The sequence below is a fragment of the Lissotriton vulgaris genome, unplaced genomic scaffold (assembly GCF_964263255.1).
Source record: "Lissotriton vulgaris unplaced genomic scaffold, aLisVul1.2 SCAFFOLD_1487, whole genome shotgun sequence".
Classification (NCBI taxonomy): Eukaryota; Metazoa; Chordata; class Amphibia; order Caudata; family Salamandridae; genus Lissotriton; species Lissotriton vulgaris.
Genome location: NW_028249612.1, coordinates 446,377 through 468,531, shown reverse-complemented (window position 1 = coordinate 468,531; position 22,155 = coordinate 446,377). Strand labels below are relative to the sequence as shown.

General features: G+C 42.1%; 1 protein-coding gene across 1 annotated transcript in view; it reads right to left on the bottom strand.

The window, feature by feature from the left end:
* LOC147663526 (arylsulfatase D-like) overlaps positions 1–22,155 on the bottom strand; it is a 279,974-nt gene that overhangs the window by 117,840 nt on the left and 139,979 nt on the right. The window contains exon 3 of the mRNA XM_086950387.1: positions 16,342–16,488. Coding sequence (XP_086806513.1) covers positions 16,342–16,488 — 147 coding nt within the window. The remainder of the gene's footprint in view (positions 1–16,341; positions 16,489–22,155) is intronic.

Sequence of the window (22,155 nt, the reverse complement as noted above, 5' to 3'; positions counted from 1 at the left end):
ATAGGTAACGCAGAGAGTGAAAGGTTGAGTTGCTAAGTGCATATAGAATTTTCACCTTCTTAATAAATGTGCCATTGTAGATGAGTAAGGGAATGGTAAGGGAATGACCCGCTCTGGGGGGTAGAGTGAGTTAAGAGAGATCTTAGCACTTTTCTGTTTCAGGCAGTGGAGTTTCTTTTGTATCTAGGTGATAGGTCTTGAAAGAAGATTCAAGTCACTTATGTTCCCACTTAATCTTCTTCTTGTGTAAAGCACTCTCTCGCATCATTCCCACTTGTAGAGAAGTCCTATCTGCTTCCTATGATGCTACGCTGTTTTCCAACGGATATATCTTGCTATGGTTTGTAGCTCATTCATTTCGACGGTAAGTTTATTCATGGTTAAGTTTCCATGATTTGAGTAGAAGGGCAGCCTGGATACACTCAAGGATTAGGGTCTCTGGAGAGTGATCTGATAGTGCGCACACATGGATGTATCAATGCAAAACATTTGGCAGCAGTGAGCCAGTGATAAAGATGCATTTTCTTCCCTTGGTGCAATTGGCATACAATAGAAAGGAGTGATCAATCTTGGTTGTATGTACCGGTCTGCAGACATCCAGCAGGCAGCCTCAGTTGCACAATTCTAGTTGCCCCTGGTTATAAGGCATATTTATGCTTAGATGTTTGGTTGTGCCTCTTGATGCCGTTTCCAATAGTTCCAATCACATGCAAGGGGCAGCTGCCTTGAAGTGATTGTAAAGTCTGAATAAAGGCAAGAAAATCTTGTTCATAAACATATTACCCATCATGAGAAGTACTACTGTCTTTCTGCCTCTTCCTGGAATTCTCTATCACGGTCTTTCCATGTCTGCAAATGTATGTCTCTCTGTCTTTTCCCCTGTCTCTCTCCCCTGTGTCTCTCCCCTTTTGTCTTTCTCTATACCATTCTTTTTATCCTGTTCTCTCAATCTGACTCCCACTGACTTATCTTTGCAGCGTGCTGTCTCTCTCGCATCCCTTCTTCTCTTTCTCTGATTTTGTATCTCTCTGTTTTTTCCTCTTTCAGTTTCCCTCTATCCATGTCTCTTTCTTTCTCCTCATCTCTCCCCTGTCCTAGGACGTTCTTATGATCTTGGACAAATGTTTTCAAACTCTACACTTAATCTTTGCAACCTGCTTTGCAAACTGGAAAGTTTCAGAAGCAAAATTGATTTGAATGTGCTTGTCAGTGTAAACCGCTGTGCATTTTTATTACTGCCATCTGACCCTGCATCGACGGAGTCTGTGGACACTTCATCTTCTTAAATCTCAACTATTCTTTTCTCTACTTATAAATGTTGGATGTAAGTCATCCTCTACTCTCCCATATCACACTAGATCTTACCATTTGCACCTACTCCCATATTTCACATACCAGACCTTCAATTAACTTGAGAACATTATGAAAAAGCTACCAATATTACTCAGCTTTTGAAGAGATCTGAGAAATATTTGTCCCTTTACTAAGTAAAAATGCCTCAGACATTTGTAGATGTAGAAGGAATTATTCCTAAATGTAGAACTGTAACTAGAAAACATGGATACATTTAAATATACTATGTGCTTTAAAATTGCACATGTTGTTTTATTGTTTTTAATGTAAACTTGCACTGAGCAGGAGGCTATGATCAGTCAGCCTCTTTTTTAGCACTATAGGCCCATCCTTGCTGCAGTCAGGGTCTCAGATCAGAAGCACCTGATGCTTCTTGTTCCTCAAAAGTGTTTTCCTTGCAACAGGACCCATCCTCCAGTCTGCAACTGACTTCATGAGATCCCGGAACACCGGCCTCTTGATATTCTAATGGTCCTTGTAATGCACAGATGCCTATTTACACGTTGATAGCTGTCCATATCGAAGTCCTGCCATGAGCTTCCTCTCAAGGCACATATTTTAACATCTTCAATGGTAGACTGAGGAAAGGGCATTGTCTACACGCTATGGAGCAAAACTAAAAGCTTTTGTGTTTTAAAAGCAAATAATGTGAATTGCACAGAGCCCTAATCATCAGGAATTTGTAAAAATGTGTCATGTTAATAATTTTCTTACTTTCATGTAAGCCTTCTGCAACTTTGACACTGTAAAAGAAACGAATTTCTAACAATGAGCCTTCAATGAGAGCTTAGCGATAACAGCAGTTTTAAATTGCCCTCATCAGAAGACCTGAAATAATTTGGTGCTGAAGCCATTTTAAAATATTGTTGTTAAATCAGGCAGAATGAGCATCTTTGCATGCTTCCAGAATAAGAAGATATCGATCCTGTGCCGGGATTCCAACACTCCCCAGTTCTTAAAGACAGCAGCTCAGGTCATTTCCCCACATCCTCTACTTTCCTGGATTTCTCTTTGGTCACCCCATTATGTGTTCCAGTCCCCAGCAATATAATTTTTGTTTACTCACATATCCCTGTTTGTAGTGCGCACTACTGAAGATGCGAACAGCTTAACCCCTTCGATGCTCATGACAAGCTCAGCTCGTCATGCAGTCAAGTTTGGGACTAGCCTGTCAAATTTCCTGCCAGGCATGTCAAGTTTGGGACTAGGGGCTCTGGGTGTGTGTGAATTACATCCTAACAGCTGGCACCCTGTTTCAGGGTCTCATGGGAAGCTTTGGGCTCTACATGCCACCTGTCTTTTTCGCATCTCAAAGCTCAGTTCTGGCTGGAGGTCTATTATTTTATAAGGGGTTTGTATTAACCTATTTTTTTTTTAGACAATTACCATAGGCAGGTTTGTGAGGACCTTTTACAACTTTGACACCTACATGCCACAGTCTTCTTCCCAGGCCCTGGGCTGGGGGACTCAGGCCTGCCCCGCAGCTGTTCAGCCAACAGCTGTCTGCAACCCCCAGTTTTAAACATGCACATACATTTCAAGCCTACAGCCACGCAGTTTTCTCTGCACTTTTAAACACATACACAATTACCCCATGGTTTGCAGCCAAACATGTCAAATTTGGGACTAACCCTACATGTCACCCATTTAAAACCAGAGTGTTTGCGGCCAGCAGTCTGCGCCCAGGCCCTGTCAAATTTAAGGCCAGCAAGTTGCTGCCAGACCTGTCAAATTTCCTGCCATGAGTTTGCTGCCAGAGCTGTCAAATCAAATCAAATCATCTTTATTCGGTTTTCCATAATTTTTGAAAGACCATAAAAGTTAATAAAAATACATCAATTTCATATATATAAAAACATAATAAAAGTTCACATTTTCAAGTTTCAGGTATAAAAAAAGCTATTCTTTACCAGTATTCTTATACACGTAAAACAGTTTGATCCAGTTTATCATAGATTAGTGTGATCCAGTTTATCATAGATTAGTGCAATGTCTAACACAAAATTTAAGGAAGTGCACTATAGATTTTGTCATAGGTTCATTTTCCCAGAATTGTAATGCCAGATAGGCTGGACGACACTGACGCAACTTTAGAACCTTGAAAAGTGGTACTATCCACCGCCTATGTGGTGAAACATAAAACTTGCAGAAAAAAAGTACATGAATAGTAGATTGTAAAGAAATAAAATCGCAAGGGCAGGGAGAAAGATTTACAGACCAATCATTTTGAGAAGGAAAGGAAATCATACGATGAAACATGTTAAATCTAAAACGGGTCAACAAAAATTTTGCCATAATGATTTAAATTAAACTGTAGGTATGGTTGGATAGCGGGAACAGGTTGTATTAATAGACATTGCTGTACAGTTGGCTTCCCTATTTCACTTAGCAGACGCATTTGGGACAGATGGGACAAGTATGCTGCTTTTAGGTCTTTTTTCGACAGGTCCATTACTGATGGGGGATCATCAAAAAATCTTGCAAATCCAATGTCAGTGAGGAATGTTTTGACGCAAACCAGCCACCTGATCTTCCCCATATTGTCAAGTTTCATGCAGTCTTGGACAATTGTTCTCGTGAGATGACATTGTTCCGTTGCCCAAATCCTTCGCCACAGCATGACTGGTTGCATTTTAATAATGTCGGAAATATAGTCCAATCCAAGTTCAAGGTGACAACCATATGTTGTGGTACTTTTTGGGACTGCCAACAAGAACCTAAAAAAAGAGTTTTCAATTTTTTGGAGCTGATCTACATTTGCCCCACCTCAGACCCCTGCTCCATAAATCGCAATGCTGAGACATTTTGCATTAATCTATTTTAAACAGTTCAGTCGGGGGTCTTTTACCTAACCGGAGTGCAAAAGCCTTCAGTGCACCAACGGCCCTTAAAAAAGCCAATTTTCAGGAATTTACAGCTTCCCTCCATTTAAAAGCCTCATCAATTAGAATTCCTAAATAGAGATATGTTTCCGTTCTTTCAAGGGGGGATTTGTCAACATAAATAGTCTTGGGTTTTTTACGTTTTATGCCAGCATGCATCACGTACGTCTTTTTTATATTTACTCTGAGATTCAAGCTGGTCATAAACGAGCAATACTTGTTCAAAACCCGTTGGAGCTGGACTGGGGTTCTGGCTAGGATCACCGCGTCGTCGGCATATAATAAGGCTGGTATCTGCCGACGGCCGGCTGCTGGGAGATCTTTTGCACCCTCCAACATTGCGGCCTCTAACCCGTTAGTATACAAGGTGAATAAGAAAGGGGCCAGCACACCCCTTGTATGACCCCCTTCTCTATAAGAAAACTATCGGTAAGCTGGCCTCCAGTCCCAAATCTGACTCTCCCCGTTGCCCCTGAATATAATTCACGGAGGAAGTCAACTATTGGGGGATCAATTCCCATTTGCAGAATAATTGTCCATAGCCTTGAGTGCACAACACAGTCGAACGCTGCTGTTAGGTCCAAGTATACCATATGTAAAGAAGAGCTTTTTGCCTCTACATATTTTACGGCTAGTAATGTCAAGTTTAAGGCCTGATCCACCGTACTCAATCCTGCCCTGAACCCGTATTGCAGATCCGAGATTGCCTCATGGTCGTTCGTCCACTCCTGAAGACAGTCGAGAAGAATACGCCCTGCCATCTTCCCGAGCGAATCCAGGAGTGAGATGGGACGATAGCAGGCAGGACTGTCTCTATCTCCCTTTTTAAAGATGGGAATCAATATGGAGGACGACCAAGAATCGACCAAGCCGATCTCTTTGGCCGCATTCAATACGTTAGTAAGTAATGGGGACCACAGATCTGGGTTATGTTTAAAAAGGTCCACGGGGACTGAATACGGTCCTGGTGCCTTTCCGGATTTGGCAGTTTTTATTGCTTTCTCCATCTCATTTAATGTAAAGTGGAGGGCTAGGGGATATTTCACTGGTGTCAGGGAATCTAGATGTTCTGATTCAGGGACTTTTTTGCTGCTAAAAACCTCAGAGAAGTATTGCACCCATTCCCCTGTGTCGATTACGACCTCTAGAGATGGTGCATCTACTTTATCAGTTAGGAAAGGAGATTTTACCATCTGCCAAAAGGCTGTGCTGTCCTTTAGGATACTACTTCAAATCAAATCAAATCAAATAAGCTTTATTCGATTTATCAGAAAATCATAAAAGCGTACAAGTACAGTTTATACAATGGATAAAAAAAACAATTTTGACATAAGCAAAATTTACAAAAAATATATAAAACATTTTTCCAAGGATTAAAAGTCTGCAGTAGACATTTGGACGAAAGGCCTCATATTGCAGTGTTTAGTTAATTTGAACGTGTGATACTTAAGTCATTGAGTTTCTGTGTTTCATCACTGACATTAAAAAGCGAGAAACAACAAAGATAACATACTCATCATCTAGCAGCAGTAATTTCAAATATGCAGTTTTACATGTTCTTATCCCCCAGCGTTTAAGTAGTGGTAAAAGGAACAGTTTCCTCGGGGTGGTGTACAGGTTACAAAAGAACATGATATGGATGTTACTTTGTGTTGAATGATCATTGCATGGGCAAATTAGGTTCAAAGAGGCCCAATCGTTCTGTTTTGGGAAAGTGACCATGCAAAAGAAGATCCCTAAGCGCAGCCTAGTAAGGAGCATGCGGGGGTAGGGTGCAGTTTCAATCCTGAGATAAAGTTGTAGACCTTCAGTGGGGGTAATTTGCTGATAGCTCAGAGTAGTGCCTTTAAGTTTCTCAGTGTTCCATCTGGCACTTTCTAGGTGTGTAATTAAAAGTTTTTTGAGGGCCGGCCTAGACAAGGTTTCTAGAGACTCTGGGTCATCATAAAATTCGGGGTGTCCAATGTTAGAGAACATCGTCTGAACGTGTCGTAGCCATTTGACTTTTGATGCACCATCCAAAGTCAAGCAGTCTTTGAAGAGGTCTCTGTTCAATTGGCATTCCACTGTAGTCCAAATTTCTCTGTAGTTGGGCCCATAGATTAGCTTGTATTTCCTTTTTCCTGGTTCGAATTGCGAACGTGTAGGCCTTTCTTAATTGTATGATCTTCTCTCGGTCTCTCTCTGCTTTAGCTAGAGCCTTCTTTAGGTTGGTATGAGCTTTGGTACAATCTGTACTAAACCATCCCTTTCTGGTGCTCTTATTTTGCTTGCAGTCCCTGGTTAGTTTTTTCCTGATATTTTCTACAATATTACCGTAACTGGCCAAAATCTCAATTGGAGTTGTAAAGGGTTCTAGACATCTTTCTATCTCATTTCTACTGAATTTTACTATTTTTGTAGTTATGGCTTCCTGATCTAATTTGCCCCATTTTAATGTAAAACCATTTAGCCTATCCAATGTTAATGTATGTTGGTGTAACAGGCATAAATGGACCATATCTCCTCTCTTGTGTGGTTTTGGTTCTTGAAGTGTCATACTAATGGGGGAGTGATCCCTAAGTGCATTGTTAAGTACTTCAAAGGTCTTAATATTTGAAGCTTTGTTGGTAGACACTAAAACATAATCTATCAAGCTTTTAAAGCCCCTGCCATGAAAGGTTGTCATAAATTCAGTTATAGGTGTTTTTAATTTATTGGCGACCCCCATGTCCAGTTCTACCATCAACATCTGCATGTTGTTACCCTCAGATGTGTGTGTGAAGTGGGTTAGACACTTTTCGTCTTCATCAGTGATCCCACAGTTAGGGGTATCGCTCTTGTTGCATAGGTGCAAATTAAAATCTCCTCCCCAAACTACTGTGTGGAATTCCTTTGCATATTTTATGGCGAGATCGTGTACCAGATGGGAAATCTCGCTTAAGACCCTAGTTAACTCAGATAGGGTCATATTATAAATATTGATGATGGTATAGACCTCTTGTCTAATTCCACGTAAGGTAATAAGCTGGTAGTTCTGCTCTAACTTTAAGGGAGTTATTTCACAGCAGGGCCAGAGATTTGAGACATATGTTATTAAACCTCCCTTACTCCTACCTGCATTAGTTCTTATAGCTGCAGAGAAGTATGTTTTGTAGCCTAGGAGATGTATAGGGTCGTTAAGCCAAGTTTCCTGGAGGCAAATTAGATTACTTAAATTTGCCAAATAAAGGAAACTACTTTTAGAGTGTTTGGAGGCTAAACCCGCCACATTCCAAAATAGTAATCTTAATTCGGAGTTGGAACTTGCGGCGATTGATATCCTACTCGGAGTACTACTTTCTTCAAGGTAACTTAACTGTGTTTTGTGATTCGGTTTTGGAATGGTTCCCCGCGCCTCTAGGGTATTTTGCGTGGAAGAAACAGTACCAGTGGAATCCTCGAGAGAGGCAGGGAGCGTGTGTGTTATATCTACCATGATCCGATGTGCAATTGGGTTAATTAATCCAATTGATCCTTTAGCTGATGTACGGCATCCCTCATAGAGACAGTTGTTTGTAGGGTTTTCTAATATATTTGTGGTTATTTCTCCGATGTTTATTGGGCTGATCATGTCATACTCCCTTTGTGATGATGGTCAATCAACCATCTCTAGACAGCTGTAACTATTAAAAGTTGGTATTCCACCCCAAAGTTCCCTTTGTGATTGTAGCTGTACTCTCCTACCATTGGTTTTCCAATCAACCCATTCTCTGTTTTCATGCCCCCATCCTCCCTGGTTCCAACCCCTTTGCAAGTTGTCTGTCTGATTCCAGGACCAGTTTGTGGACCAATTTGAGCCTTCAGGATAGTGGGATATCGGGGGTAAAAAAAAAGGATAGGCGTTTGGTGTTTATACCTCCATTCCTGCCCACTGTATCCCAGGAGCAAATGTAGTCCACTGCCCGAGGGTTTTCAAAATTAACTATAACACAATCACCTGGGATTGTTTTTTGTTGGTGTCCTATCCATGAAACCCTTTGTGCTGTGGTAATTCTAGTAACATAGTTTTGCGGGTTTGGTCTGTTGGCATTCAACCAATGCCAAACTTTGTTTAATAGGGACCAAGTTGGTTCATCTGTGTCATAACTTAGTTCAGGCACCCTTGTCAAAATAATTACGAACGGGGTTGCTTCGGGGGGAGGTTTATGGGCTTAGTCCATCCTTTCTTTGTCCGTTCTCCCTGTGTATTATACCTCTGTGGACGTTTATGATGTGGAGTATTTGTTGGAAGTGGCTTCGGGGGGATATGTGTTGTGGGTGGGTTTCTCTGTACCTCTGGAACTTTCTTAAGGGGCTTTTGTGGGGACTTGATTTTTGGGGTTGGAGTTGCAGGGCCCTTCGTTGAGTTTTTGACAGTTTCTTCTACCTTAATGATAGGGGTGTTACTTGCAGCAATTCCATTTTTGGAAGGTTGTCCTGACATGGTGTTAACAGTTTTATTTTATGATCCTCCCATATTTGTCAGCCCTAAGTTCTTTAGATTTGCAGGGTTTTTTAGAGTGGCGGCTAATACTACCATTTGCTTCTCTATGAATTCCAGACTCTTTTGAATGGGCTGTAGCTGATGCTTTATTAGTTCAGCTATCCGAACCATCAGATGCTGATCTGGATCGCCTATTTTGCATCCTTTGTCCGTGTCAAGATCTTCCTTATGAGCGCTATCATCATTTCTTTCATTCGCGCTGAGATCCACGATGGTGAGATGGGAATTAATGGCACAGTTGTCTGCTCTAACTTCGTTAGAGGTATTGTTTTTCTGCCTTTGCTCATTTGGTTTATTTCCCTCTCTCTGGTTCTTGGAACGTGGCGTAGGTTGTAACTTACTTATTTTTGATGCATTGACATCTTTCGTTTTTTTTTTACTTATGCTCTTCTGTTTCGGAATTGCTCCCTCCCTTAGCCCCCTTTCTTCGTTCTGGTCGGGGTCGTTGTCCTGTAGAGGCGGACTCGCAAAGATATCGGGCGTTTTTTCAAGCGCCTGGGTCAGTTGCGAGTCCAACAAGGACAAAGATGGGGACAAATCAACCAGGTTTGGGATGCCATGGATGTCAGCGCATGTTTCCGGAGCAGCTTCCTTCTCCGGTTGAGTTAGAGGTGTTTGTGCTAACATCAGGGGTCCTAATGACGATCGTCTAGCTTGTGCCAGTTCGTACGATACTCGACGATCTAGTAGTATTATACCCTGATCAATGGTTTGATTGGCTTTAGTGATGAATTGATCAATTGGACCAACGGTTTTAGCCATGTTTAGAAGTGTTTTGCTTCTGGTACCCCTCGGTGACATTTGTTATGGAGGGAGATGATCGAACGCTCATAGAAAGACAGTCGCTGGCCAAGTGCAGTCTCATATGTTGTTATATTATGATAGCAGGCTGTCTGGGCACAAATGAGTGTAGCAACAATATATCAGGCAGGATAACAGAATTACCTTGTATGCACTGTTAGAGGGGGGGCCCAGTCCAGTCTCTTCCGGTCTGTGACGGGATAGATCGGGCACGCCCTTGGCCCGGGCTTCGCCCGGCGTCCCGCTCGCGCCCCGCCACACGGGTCTGATGCCGTTTTAAAGCGCCGCCTGGCGCTCCCAGGTGACACGGATCACTGCAAGGGCTTCTGGGGGATGTAGTTCGCCCCTCGCCGGTCTCCTCTCGGCGGCCCCGCTCTAGCTGGATACAGAGCAGCAGGGCAGTGGGAGACAGGCGGGCGGATCCGTGGCAGCAGTCGGGGGTCCACAGAAGACTCGTGGGCAAAGCAGAACAACAGCAACAAGGGCAGCAAAAGTTCCCCCACTCGATGGGGCTGATGTCGTTTTAAAGCGCTGCCTGGCACTCCCAGGTGACACGGATCACCACAAGGGCTTCTGGGGATGTAGTTCGCCCCTCGCCGGTCTCCTCTCAGCGGCCCCGCTCTAGCTGGATACAGAGCAGCCGGGCAGCGGGAGACAGGCGGGCGGATCCGTGGCAGCAGTCAGGGGACCATAGAAGACTCGTGGGCAAAGCAGAACAACAGCAACAAGGGCAGCAAAAGCTGTCAAATTTAAGACTAGACCTGTCAAATTTCCTGCCAGGAGTTTGCTGCCAGAGCTGACAAATTTAAGACTAGACCGGTCACATTTCCGGCCAGCAGTTTCCTGCCAGACCTGTCAAATTTAAGGCCAGGAGTTTGAGATGAATGGTATCCCTTTATACTACTCACCTTCTATCAGATTATCCCAACTTCTCTTCAAAATAAATTCCATTACCACTCGCCTATGCTACTTCGCTCTGCTGTCACTGCTAACTTTAATGTTCCTAGCTACAAAGAAGGGACATAGTGGAAGGCGCTCTTTTGCAGTGCAGGCAGCCAGGGAGTGGAAATGTCTTCTCCTTCCACTTAGACTGACTTTCAGCCATCTGGGTTTTAGGCAAGCATTTAAGACGCTGCTATTTCAATAGCACTTTTCTGGCTAGCTGCTCCTTAATCTCATTCGATAACCCTCGTGCGGCAGGACACCCTTTTAGGTAATAGTTACTCTCAAAATTATATTAAACCTAACATTAGCATAACAGTCCTGGGTTTCCATAAATCCATGCACTGCACTTAGTCCAAGGTAACACCAGCGCGCAGTTGTTCTAATTCAGTTCACTATACTATTCAATCATTCCTCTCAATCCTGATTAATGTTAGTAATTCACGCTAGAACAGTTTCTGTGTTTTGTATTTATTTTCTCCCAAGTCTCATTGACATACTTATTGAATATAAAAACAAAAATTCATCTTTGGATGCTGAACTCAGATATGCAATTACAATCTCCAAGCATTTCAGGACCTGTGGCTCTTTGTTAGGAGAATTAAATAACTGTTCACTGTACTGTTCACGCTTTGAAACAGAAGTGAAAATGCATACAGCATTGTGACTAGTTGTGGGAAATTGGGCTAATGGTTGAGGGTGAAACTCCACTTAAGCACCAACCACAGTTCTTGTTGGGTCCAACACAAGGTAACCCCAAATTAACCTGTGCTTATCCCCTGGTACCATGACACAAAAGCAGTAACGCTTGATTTAGTGCTAATGTATGAAGAATTTATGCAGTACTTCAAACAGTAATTTAGTGGAAACACAGGAAAAATCTAACAACATATTAGAAAACTAGAGTAAAATGTAATAAATTATTTAAGACCAAAATGACAAAATCAAATTCGTACTGGAGATAACCAAATTCAAAGATTTAGGTGAAACAGTGCTTAAAACACAAAGTGCCAACTTTAGTTCTCTGGTTGCACCGGACTAGGACAAAGTTAAAAGCTCAGGCCGACTGAGATGGAGCATGCCTGGATACTGGGGTCAAGTTAGGCCCACTGAACAAAGTACCTTAAATCCTGATGCACAGTGTGTGCAGTGTTGCTCTGCAGGCTTCATATCATCTGGCGTCAGTTCCAATGGGCTGCAAGCTATGTGAGGTCCTGCATTTGGTTGCATTGTGCTGCGTTGGTTACGATGAAGTAGTGCTGCAAGGTTTCTCATCGCGTTACACCTATTTCATTGAAGCTGGCGATCTGGCATGGTGAAATTTGCGTCACTCATCGTCGATTACACTTAAGGTTATAACTGTCTGTTTTTAGGGCTTTACTTAGCTTCACACCATATTTGACGACTCCACTGCTGCGCTGTGAAGAGACCTATATCCCCCTTCCAAGGATCCAGGACTCGAGGGGCATCACTTAGGGAGGAGGATTAGGAATCCCAGCAGCAAAAGTACATGTTCAAGGTTCAGCTTTTTAAATACAATGCACCCTGCACTTTGGTCTGTGTAGGGCATACCCTAGAGGAGACATATGTATTAAAAAGCAAGGATTAAGTGTCGCAAAAGGTTTGTTCTGCCAGATCTAACTGGCAGTTTAAATCTTCACACACAGGCTGCAATGGCACACCTGAGACATGTTTAAAAAGCCTACTTAATTGTGTGGCACAATCAGTGCTGCAGGCCCACTAATAGCAGCATCTAATTTCCTGGCCCTGGGGTATGTATGGTACAAATAAACTAGGGACTTGCAAGTCAATTAAATGTGTCAATTAGATGCAAGCCAATTCTACCATTTTTAAAGGCTAGGGCACAAGCACTTCAGTATTGGTTAGCAGTGGTAGAGTGTGCAGAGTCCTAAACTCCAACTAAAATGGGTTCAGAAAACAGGGGAGTGAAGGCAAAAAAAATGAGGATGACCCTGCAGAGAGAACAAGGACCAACGCTGGTGCACTTCTACTACTTATTGACACTATAATAAGCATTTGCAATGCCAATCAGTCTTGCTTACCACATGACAGTCATCACCCCAGCTGAAACCGCTGCTACCATGAAGTAAATCCACTCAGGTGCCCCATTGGATCCCTACCCATACCACACATATTCCAGAAGACTAAAACCCATCAGTGAGATGCTCAATGCCATTCTGGATGCCTCCACCTGTTCCGCAACCTTTCCAGAAGCATGGAAACATGCAACGGTCCTCAACAATAGGATCTGGTTTCACAAACCTTCAAAACACATCCACTCTTCGGGACGCCGACTTGCTCACAATCAAAGTACAAGGAAAACCGAATTTGACTGTTAAGCCTTCTTCTACATTGCTCATAAAGTGTGGCACGACCTGCCACCACACACAAGAGCCTCTTCCTAACCTTTTGAATTCTGCAAGAAGCTGAAGACCTCATTTATCGAGTAGTCCCACTAGGCCATAGGACTGGCTAAGCTCACACTTGATCAGCATCAAGATACCCTGCATAACATAAAACATAACTTACAACACACAACACATAAAACAGAACATAAAAAATGCTGGTTTATAGTAGTCTCTCAAGATCGATGTTGTATCATTCAGATTTCTGCAACAGCTTTTCTAGCGCCCACTAGGTGACACTGAAAGGCAGCAAACTGGTTGCAATGCTGTGTCCAGAGTGACAAATCTACAGACAGCGATTCAAAAAAGCTCCTGTGAGAGAACCCAACACAGAAACGGAGGAAAGCAACAAATAGAAGCAAGGGAACTGTAATTGACGCATAAGCCATCCAATCTTGAGCAAGGATGGTCTCTGTGGAGTAAGGTATGCAATGATGTCTCCTCACAGCAGAAGTGGTCTATAGCGAGAACGCAAAAAGGCAAACTTTTCAGCAATCTACTTAACAACTGCAACCATATTTAATCCCAAAACATGTCTCAATGTGGACAACCCATCATTTATCATTTTTAAAAATTCCTGATAATCTTCCCATTTATCTTGCCAGGTTTGCAAATATGTAACAATTAATTCAAGACATTTTCTTTTTCTGTGTTATATACAAATGTACTAATTGAAATTCATGGCTGTGAATAGCTGCTCTATTAAAACCTTTAGTCCAATCTAAATTATTTTTACAGCTCCAGAAAAGATTTGGAGCTGTAAACATAATACTAATATTCAATCACCTCAGTTCAACATGGGAAGTGCTCACAGATAAGATGTTTTTCGGATATTAGCCAATGAGAGCAGAAATGTCCAAATCATTGTATGTATGTATGTATGTATAGGCATTTTATATAGAGCACTACTTACCCGTAGGGTCCCAAGGCGCTTCGACCGCTGCGAAACCCTTCCTGGCTTCCCTGAGAGATGGTCCCTTAATGGGTATCTCCAGGGTGAGACCAGGCATCCCCGGCGGTCTGGTGGGGCCGTTAGTGAAGATGAGGCAAGCTAATGCCCAGAGTTGCCGAGTGTGATCGCTGATCAGAGTGGGCACCAAGGCGAGAGAATTATCGAGTCCGCTGACCCTGGTCCAGAAACCTGCCGCGCCGGGAATCGAACCCTGGTCCCGGGCCGTCCTCTGTTCTCGGGTCTGCCGCCTCTAACCAGTGAGCCACACCACAATCATTATGTTTGTGTTCCGTATTTATTCTAAATCACTATCACCTTTGAATTTTTTTTCCATCGTGGCCTTTTATCTCGTTGTGGCCAACATGTGTTCATCACTTCCTATTATCTTTTCTATATCCTTTGGCGTGTCACATGTACTGCAAAGTCTTTTTTAATTGAAATGGATTCACAGAATCAAAAACAAAATCATCAAAACTATATATCTGAATGCGTATTTTTATAGACTGAACTGTTTTTTATAATTCAACAGAAGAGATCAAAAACACGTGTGATCAGGCATTGCTGAAAATGCTGCCACATTCCTCTCGGGTCTCAGTAGCTCACAGGTGCATCTCCAAAAGCTTGTCAGCTCACTGACTCAAGGGAGCCTTTTTGAATAGAAGGAGGATGAAGGATAAAATCGAAAAACAGATGTTTATTGCGATGAACAGCACATCCTGCACCTACTCTGGTGAAATACTTCTACTAGTATTCAAGTAAGCACTAATAGTGAAATGCAGTCACTATAATGCAAAGGGGCGAACTGTGCTGGGATGTGAGGCTGTGTGCTCCCCTCTCCCTTCTGTTTGAAAAGGCTTGCTTGAGCCAGTAAGCTGTTTAGCTTTTGGAGCTGTGTCTGAGAGCTACCAAGACCTGAGAGGACTGTGGCAGCATTCTCAGCAACCCTTCCTAAAATTAGTTTTTGATCTCTACTGATGAGGGATAAAATCCAGAAACGCGTGTCTAAAGATGAACACCACTACCTGCACCAACAATGGTCAAATATTACTACCAATATTTATGTAAGCGCTAATTGCACACTACATTCACCATAATGCAGAGGGGCAAATTGTGCTGGACTGTGAGGCAGTGTGCTCCCATCCCCCGTCTGTAAATAACTTCCCCGTCTGTAAATAACTAGATACTGGTATGTGTCAAGAACAACAAGCTAGAAATAGTACAAACATACCTAAATGACATACACATTGACAATGTTGAAACCCCAAATTTGATTCAATGGTTTGTAACTTGGATTTTGTCTGGACACCGACCTCACCGTCAAGGAACACATTGCCAAACAAATGTAGACAGCCTGGTACCAGCTCACTCTTCTAAAGAAAGTGAAACAGTTTCTTCCTTAAAGCGATTTCACTGCTCTTCAAGTCTTGTACTCTTGCATTTGGAAGGGGTAATGCTCTCTCCGTGACCACTTGGAATATACTATGGCCCCAGATAAGGACAGCCTTCATGCCACAGCATGTCTCATCCAGGACCTGAAGAAATATGATCACATCACCCCCATCCTGATGGCACTCCATTTGCAAGACCTAACCATCTCCAAAACCAGTTGCATCATGTACAGAGCCATCACAACCAGCATTCCCACCTAATTACAGACAAGCTTACTTTCATTAGTGGGTCTCAACACATCCGGGGCCAGCACAAAATCAGACTGGAGACTAAGAAGTTTTAAAAAATAAAAAATAAGGCAGCAGTCCTTTTCCACCTAAGCACCCATGATCTGGAGCACCCTGTATCCATCAGGACCATCCCAATGCTGCCCCAATTTATTTTTTTTCCCTGAGTTTTATATAGCGTGAACTAGACCCGGAGATATTGGATCTCAGATTGCTTTACATAGCTCCAGTTTTGTTACACATGGACAAATTCATTTTTGTAAGGCACAGGGAGATTAAAGGATTTGTCCAGAATCACAGGATGTTGAGCGTCGTTGCTGAGATTCGAACCCGGTTCCCCGTGTTTGAGGTGGACTGCTCTAGCCGTAAGACTACATCCTCTACCCAAGCTGCTTGAAATTACCACGGAGTTGAAAATAAACCTCTTTAAAAGAACAGTACAACACAATTCTGTTAACAGTACATGTCTGCTCCCAGAAGCCAGCTCCTCTACTATCACTTGTTCATTGTATGCTTCCCTTTGACTGTTATGCCTTTTGGCTAGTTTGTGCTATAAAAATACCACAAACATGCATAAATCTATCTGTAGCTAATGCCCAAAAACTGATAACTTTTTTTCTCCAGCAAACGGCAACATTCAAGTTAATTTCTAAAGGTAAAACATTTTGGAAATAAAAATCTAATATGCCTGGTTTATCTTTAGCCTTATTTGCAAAAAAATATATTCCATTTGTAGAATTCTGAAATCATTGATGCTAATAAACAACTATGATTCAATTGTTTTCTTCAAACCAATAATGTTTACCTTATTGTGTCATTGCCATAGCACCCAATGTCTCCAATGCCGAGGTCATCCGCCAATATCAATAAGATATTTGGTTTGGAGAGAGTTTCAGCATTTGATTGAAGGGCAATAAATAAAAGGCTGCACACTAGAAAGATGGCACAACTCCTGAAATATACAGAAAAATAAAATAATTGACAAAATGTGCTTTTCATTTTATTTAGGTAAGTCTCTTCCCTGTGCATAGATATCACCAAATGCTCCTCTTCCTTCCCACCAAATGTGTTTATTCATATAACACAAAATATATCAAAAGGTTTGCTTCTGTGCAATACAAGGATAACAAATTAGATAGTGAATTTGAGGAGAAATGGAAAAAAGGCAGGGAGAGCTTAGGACACGGTAGAAAATAGAGAAAACACGATTGTGGGGGTAGAAGAAACCAATTGAAAATAAACTTCATTCAACAAAAAATAAATCTCCATGAGATTAGCAAACAGTTTTAAACAGTGATGTTTTAAGGATTCTACTGAAGTGCTTGTGGCCAGAGGCTAGTCTTGCACCCACCAGACTACAAATCCAGAGATCAGATCCCAGATGATTGAAAGTACCACTTTCAATCTAGGGCTTTTTGATTTTTTGCTAAAGAACACATTTTGGGCTCGTCATTAATATCACACATGAATACCAAGATATAAACGTATTTTGCTTCCAATATTATCTCCTCTGCCATTGCTGCATAAACAAGAAACAGTTCACTCCTCCCATCAGCCCTGGAATGTGATTTCGCAGACCATCCATAGATCTGCCCTACCACAAGGGGCCTCATCTGTGTGAGAGGCGTCAAAAACATATTCACTCCATTAATCTACCCTCCCGCCCATACGAAAGTTAGTGCTTGAAGATCTGCATCCTTGCATGTTCTTAGCTTTACTCCTTTCCAAACTCATCGGTGTTTTCCAGTGTGCAGATGATACAGGGTTAAATGTTCTTTTTATCTCACATCTAAAGTCAGGTTAATGCTTTAAGTGACAATAGCAATGGAAGAGAATACATTTACATGTGGTGTCTCTTTCTTTGTTCAACCTTATGTATGAAGAATATATCAACTAACTTTGTAGTTCAGATAACAGCCACCAAACTAGCTGTATTGTGTTGTATTCCAATTGCTAATAAACATCCTCTGTCGGTCCTTATATTCAGCCTCTGGCGTGTTCATCTCTGGTTATTGAGAACCAATTTATTCAGAAAGTAGGCTTCCTTACTTTGTCTCAGGAGTTAAAGAATCTTGACGGTACTCTTTCTATTGAGAGGAGAAACGACCACAATTTTCCTGGAGAACAATATGGTATAGCCAATTTTCTCAAGGAGGTGGCGGTGTCAATGGTGACCTCCAGGGGGAGAGAAGCCAGCACCCCCCATTAGAGTTGGGATTGCAGTGTCTAAGGTGAAGGCTCTTAGTACCTGGGCTAACAATGCAAAGGAGGCTGGAATACATCCTAAGCCACCAGCAACACCCAGCGTGTAGAAAAGTTGTGATTGCATGTGTTATTTATATTCAAAAAGGGTTGTGGCCATAGTGATACAAAGTCAGCCCTGTTGTCCGCTACAAAGGGGGGATTGGAGGTCAATCAACATTAGGAAAGCATTTCATTGCGGCTTCTGGACACCGTGATGGCGCAATGAGGCAGCAGCAGCAGCTGCAGGAATGGAGGCAAAATGTTAAATATGAAGATGACCTATGTTGTTGATACCAGAAAAATCCATGGTTTGTAGCTTTGATTTATCTTTTAACCCACCAATACATGCACAGACAAAGATGGTCAACATGTGGCTCTTTAAACCGATAAAAACTTTGATTTCTAAATTAGCATCAGTTTCCATGATAAAGACTATTGCCCACATGCATCAAGGTAAATTGAGTTCGCAAATGGTGCGAATCGCAAAATTTGGCCGTTTGAGAATGCAATTTTCTTTTATAGGATGCATCATGTTTTTTATTTTTTCGCAATTTAAGGAATCGCAATTATGTTGCGATTTCTTAAATTGTGATTGCATTTAAGAAATAGTAATTTGTGATTTCTTAAATGCAATGCATGATTATTATTTTTTTGCGAATTCGCAAGTAGGAAGAGGTAAATTACCATTAAGTTGAACTTGATGGTAATTTTCAAAAACTTTCAAAAATGCACAAAAGAGCATTTTTGAAAGTTTCATTTTACACACACACACACACACACACACACATGCCCTTGGGGCATGTGTGTGAAAAATGTTCTTAAAGTTAAATTTCAGGGGTGCAGGGGGGGGCCTTGGGACCCCCCCCTGCACCCTTGAAATAGCATTCTCATTTTGCGATTCCTTAATTGCGAATCACAAAATGAGAATGGCTTCCCATTCATTCCTATGGGCCTCTAGGACCATAGGAATAAATGGGAAGGGATTCCTTAATTGAGATTCGCGAATTGTGAATCGCAATTAAGGAAAAATAAGGAATCGCAAAAAATATTGCGAATTTTTAATGCATAGATTTTTGCGATTTCTTAATTGTGATTCCTTAATTTTCGCAATTAAAAAAATCGCAAAATGTAACAATGATGCATGTGGGCCTATGCTAATTACATAATTAGAGAAAACGCACACATGCTGTGTAATGCATCGAGACAACCAGCACATAGGTCTAATTTCCAACTAAATTCCACACTGGTTTTATTATGCAACCCGCAGTTCTATAGCACTCTTCTGACATAGTCAAGTAGCAGTTTCTGAGCCTAGACTCCTTTACACGTTTTGGGACCATTACCTACTACAGCCTCTGTGATCTGTTCCATTATTTTTGTTTAGAGATGATCTGTTAGTGCAAAATGACCATGGACTGGGATAAGGCCCGAGTGATTACTAGCAGCGTAGATTAATTCAAGAATCCCATCCATCACTTTTTTGTATACTTCAGAGCTTTTACTGATATCATCACATTTTACCCAATTAAAAGTTTGAAGGTGTATTGCGATGTAATAAGTATCTGGAAGAATGAGCTAGAGTAGTCGATTCAAATAGTCACACTAAAATGCTGTTTGTGAATTAAAGTATGTTCACTACAGTGTTATGGAGATAATATTTTAAAAGTTCTCCCTTACTGGGGCAGAATTCTATCCCATCCCTTCCTCCTTATTTCAGTTCGCTAGGGTGTCTTTTGATGTATCGAAAAGATGAAGTGCCAAACGAGTTTCTTGTTTTAGGGGCCCAGCCTCCAGTTCAGATGGCACATAGCTTAATAAATGGGGCTGGACTGTTCTTATTGGTGCAATATCATGTCTAATTTCCATATAGCTGGTTCCTGCTGGTTCCTGCACAGTGATTAATTTAAAATATGCGACTCATCATTTTTTTTCCCTTAGTGGTTGCAACAATTGTTTCAATTGCCCCTACTTGTTTACAGCTATTTCTGCACTTGTTTTCCATGCTGTATTGACAGCTGCTGTTTGTGTGGGTGTTATTGCAGTTACAGGTGCATTTTCTTGCCAATTCTGTGGCTAGAATTGTGAGCAATGCAGTTGTCCCTGTTCTGCTGCTGCTGTGGTCCTTGTTGTGATTCAGTTGTTCTTGCTGCTGTAGTAGATGCTGTTGTTGCTACTTTGGTAACTCCTTTTGTTGCTGATGTGGTCCCTGATGTTGTGGCAGCTGCATTTGCTCTGCTTGTGTCTGCTTTGGTAGAAGCTTTATTATTTTCTGTCATTCCAACTGTGGTCACTGCTGTTGACCACGCCGTGCTGGAAGCAAATGCCCTTATGGTAGCTGTTGTGGTCCTTTCTAGCGGAATCTTTGGTCACTACTATCAGGGTACTTTTTGCTTCTGTTATCCTTGCACTGGTGGCTGTTGTGATTCCTGTTCTAGTACCTGCTGTAGTTACAGCTTTGGTTGCTGCTGATGAACCTACCATTGTGGCAGGTGGAGTTTCTCCCGCAGCCCCTGCTATGTGTAATGCCTTGGGCCAACATGCCATAGTAATGAATGACATGGACAACTTGTTCTGGTGGGTGCCACTGGCCATGGGCACGTGTGCCCTGGCCCTTTTATTAACCAGGTCACCTGACTGCTGACGCCTGTGTTGCATGGGTGTAAGTACGGCCCCTAAGGAGGGGTTGTAGCAAGAAGTGTCCAGCTGGACACTACATTCCTCCCAAAATCCAAAAGAAAAGACAACAAGTCCAACCTGAGAAAACAAAAGAAAAATAAACAGGATACCACATAGCCCCTCAGTCTCTAGAGTCTATCAGCAGGCCAGCATTTGGATGCATGGTCTAATGAAGTTGGCTGCAACAGGACATCTGTGCTTGCATTCATACTTTAACCTGTTAGAGACAGGACACAAACACTTGTTCGAAGATGTCCAAAACCTTATGGCTGTATGCTGGCTCCTAGGGAGGGGCTGTTGCATGATGTGTCCAGCAAGACACTACACCGTGCTGGTCACTATTGCTCCTGGTGCTTTCCCTGCTGTTCTGTCAGTTGTTTACTGCTGCAGTTGTCATTCTTGTAGCCGCTGTGGTTTTTTCTGTGGATAAAGCGGTGATCAAAATGTTCTTTCTGCCTTCCTTATAAGTGCTGATTCTGCCATGGTGGCAGCAGTTGTCACTGCTGTGGTCTGTGCTCATTGCTGGGACTTCTTTTGTTGACTGTTTGGTGGCAGCTGTGATACCTATGGTGGTCCCTGCTTTGGTTAATAATGTGGTGGACGCTTCTGTTTATTCTGTGGCCCTTGAACTGCAATCAATTACTGCTGCAGTAGTTATTGCTACTGTGGTGGTGGCTGTAGTTGCAACTATTGCTCAGGCTCCTTTTTCTGTTGCTAGGGGGCTTGTTGTGGTATAAGCTATTGTCATCACTGTTGTTCCTGCTATGACTGCACAGCTACTGTCAATACTGTAGTTGCAGCTGTGGTTGCTGATGTCCTTGCTCCGATGAAAGCTTTTGTACCACTTTCGTCCCTTCTTTAGTGGTTGCTGTGATTGCTCAACTGGACCCTGCTGTTGCTACTCCTCTGGTCTCTGTTGTGGTGGCCTGAGGCCACTCGTCTAGTCTCTGCTGTTAATGCTTTGCTTGCAACGGTTGTTACTGGTGTTGTAATGAAAAGTGTAGACCACCCCTAACCCCGTCGTCATATTGTGTTTTTATTTTTTATTTCATGATTTTCAGCAACCAAGTGTAGCTATCTTCAGCAAGACCTAAAAAGAGTACTATGTAGGCAACCTCTTGTAAATATTTACCAATCAATAAAGAGGCTAATAAGCTCTCCAAAAACCCTCGCTATATACACTTTTTTAGGCCTCATCTGAGACAGTTGTAGCTATCTGTTGGAGATCTCATGTTGCACATACACATTGTGAGAAGTTGGCCTGGTATATAATGCTCACTAATTCTAGTGATCACTTTGTACCATGCCAAGCAACCCTTATGATGATCGGTTGTAAGTCAACCTTATAGACCAGTTATCCTAGTGGTAACGTGGACAAAGCAGTCTTAGGCTAAACTCTGAAAGGCATGTGAAGCCATCTGTATTACCATACACAACCCCCTTGAATACCAAATGAAAGGACACCACACAGATATATATATTGAAAATATATATAGATTTATTAACTAAAAGTATCCCCTGGACTCTTTATGAGCACAGAAGCACACGCGTTAAATACAAGACAGTTTAAAATACACAAAAGTTGCACAATATGGATGAGCCCTAGTTTAAGGAGAGAGCAATCAGCCTGGGGCCCTGAATAGCAGGATCCCAGGCCAACTATGTCAAAAACCAGCTAAACACCAGGCAAAAAGTTTGG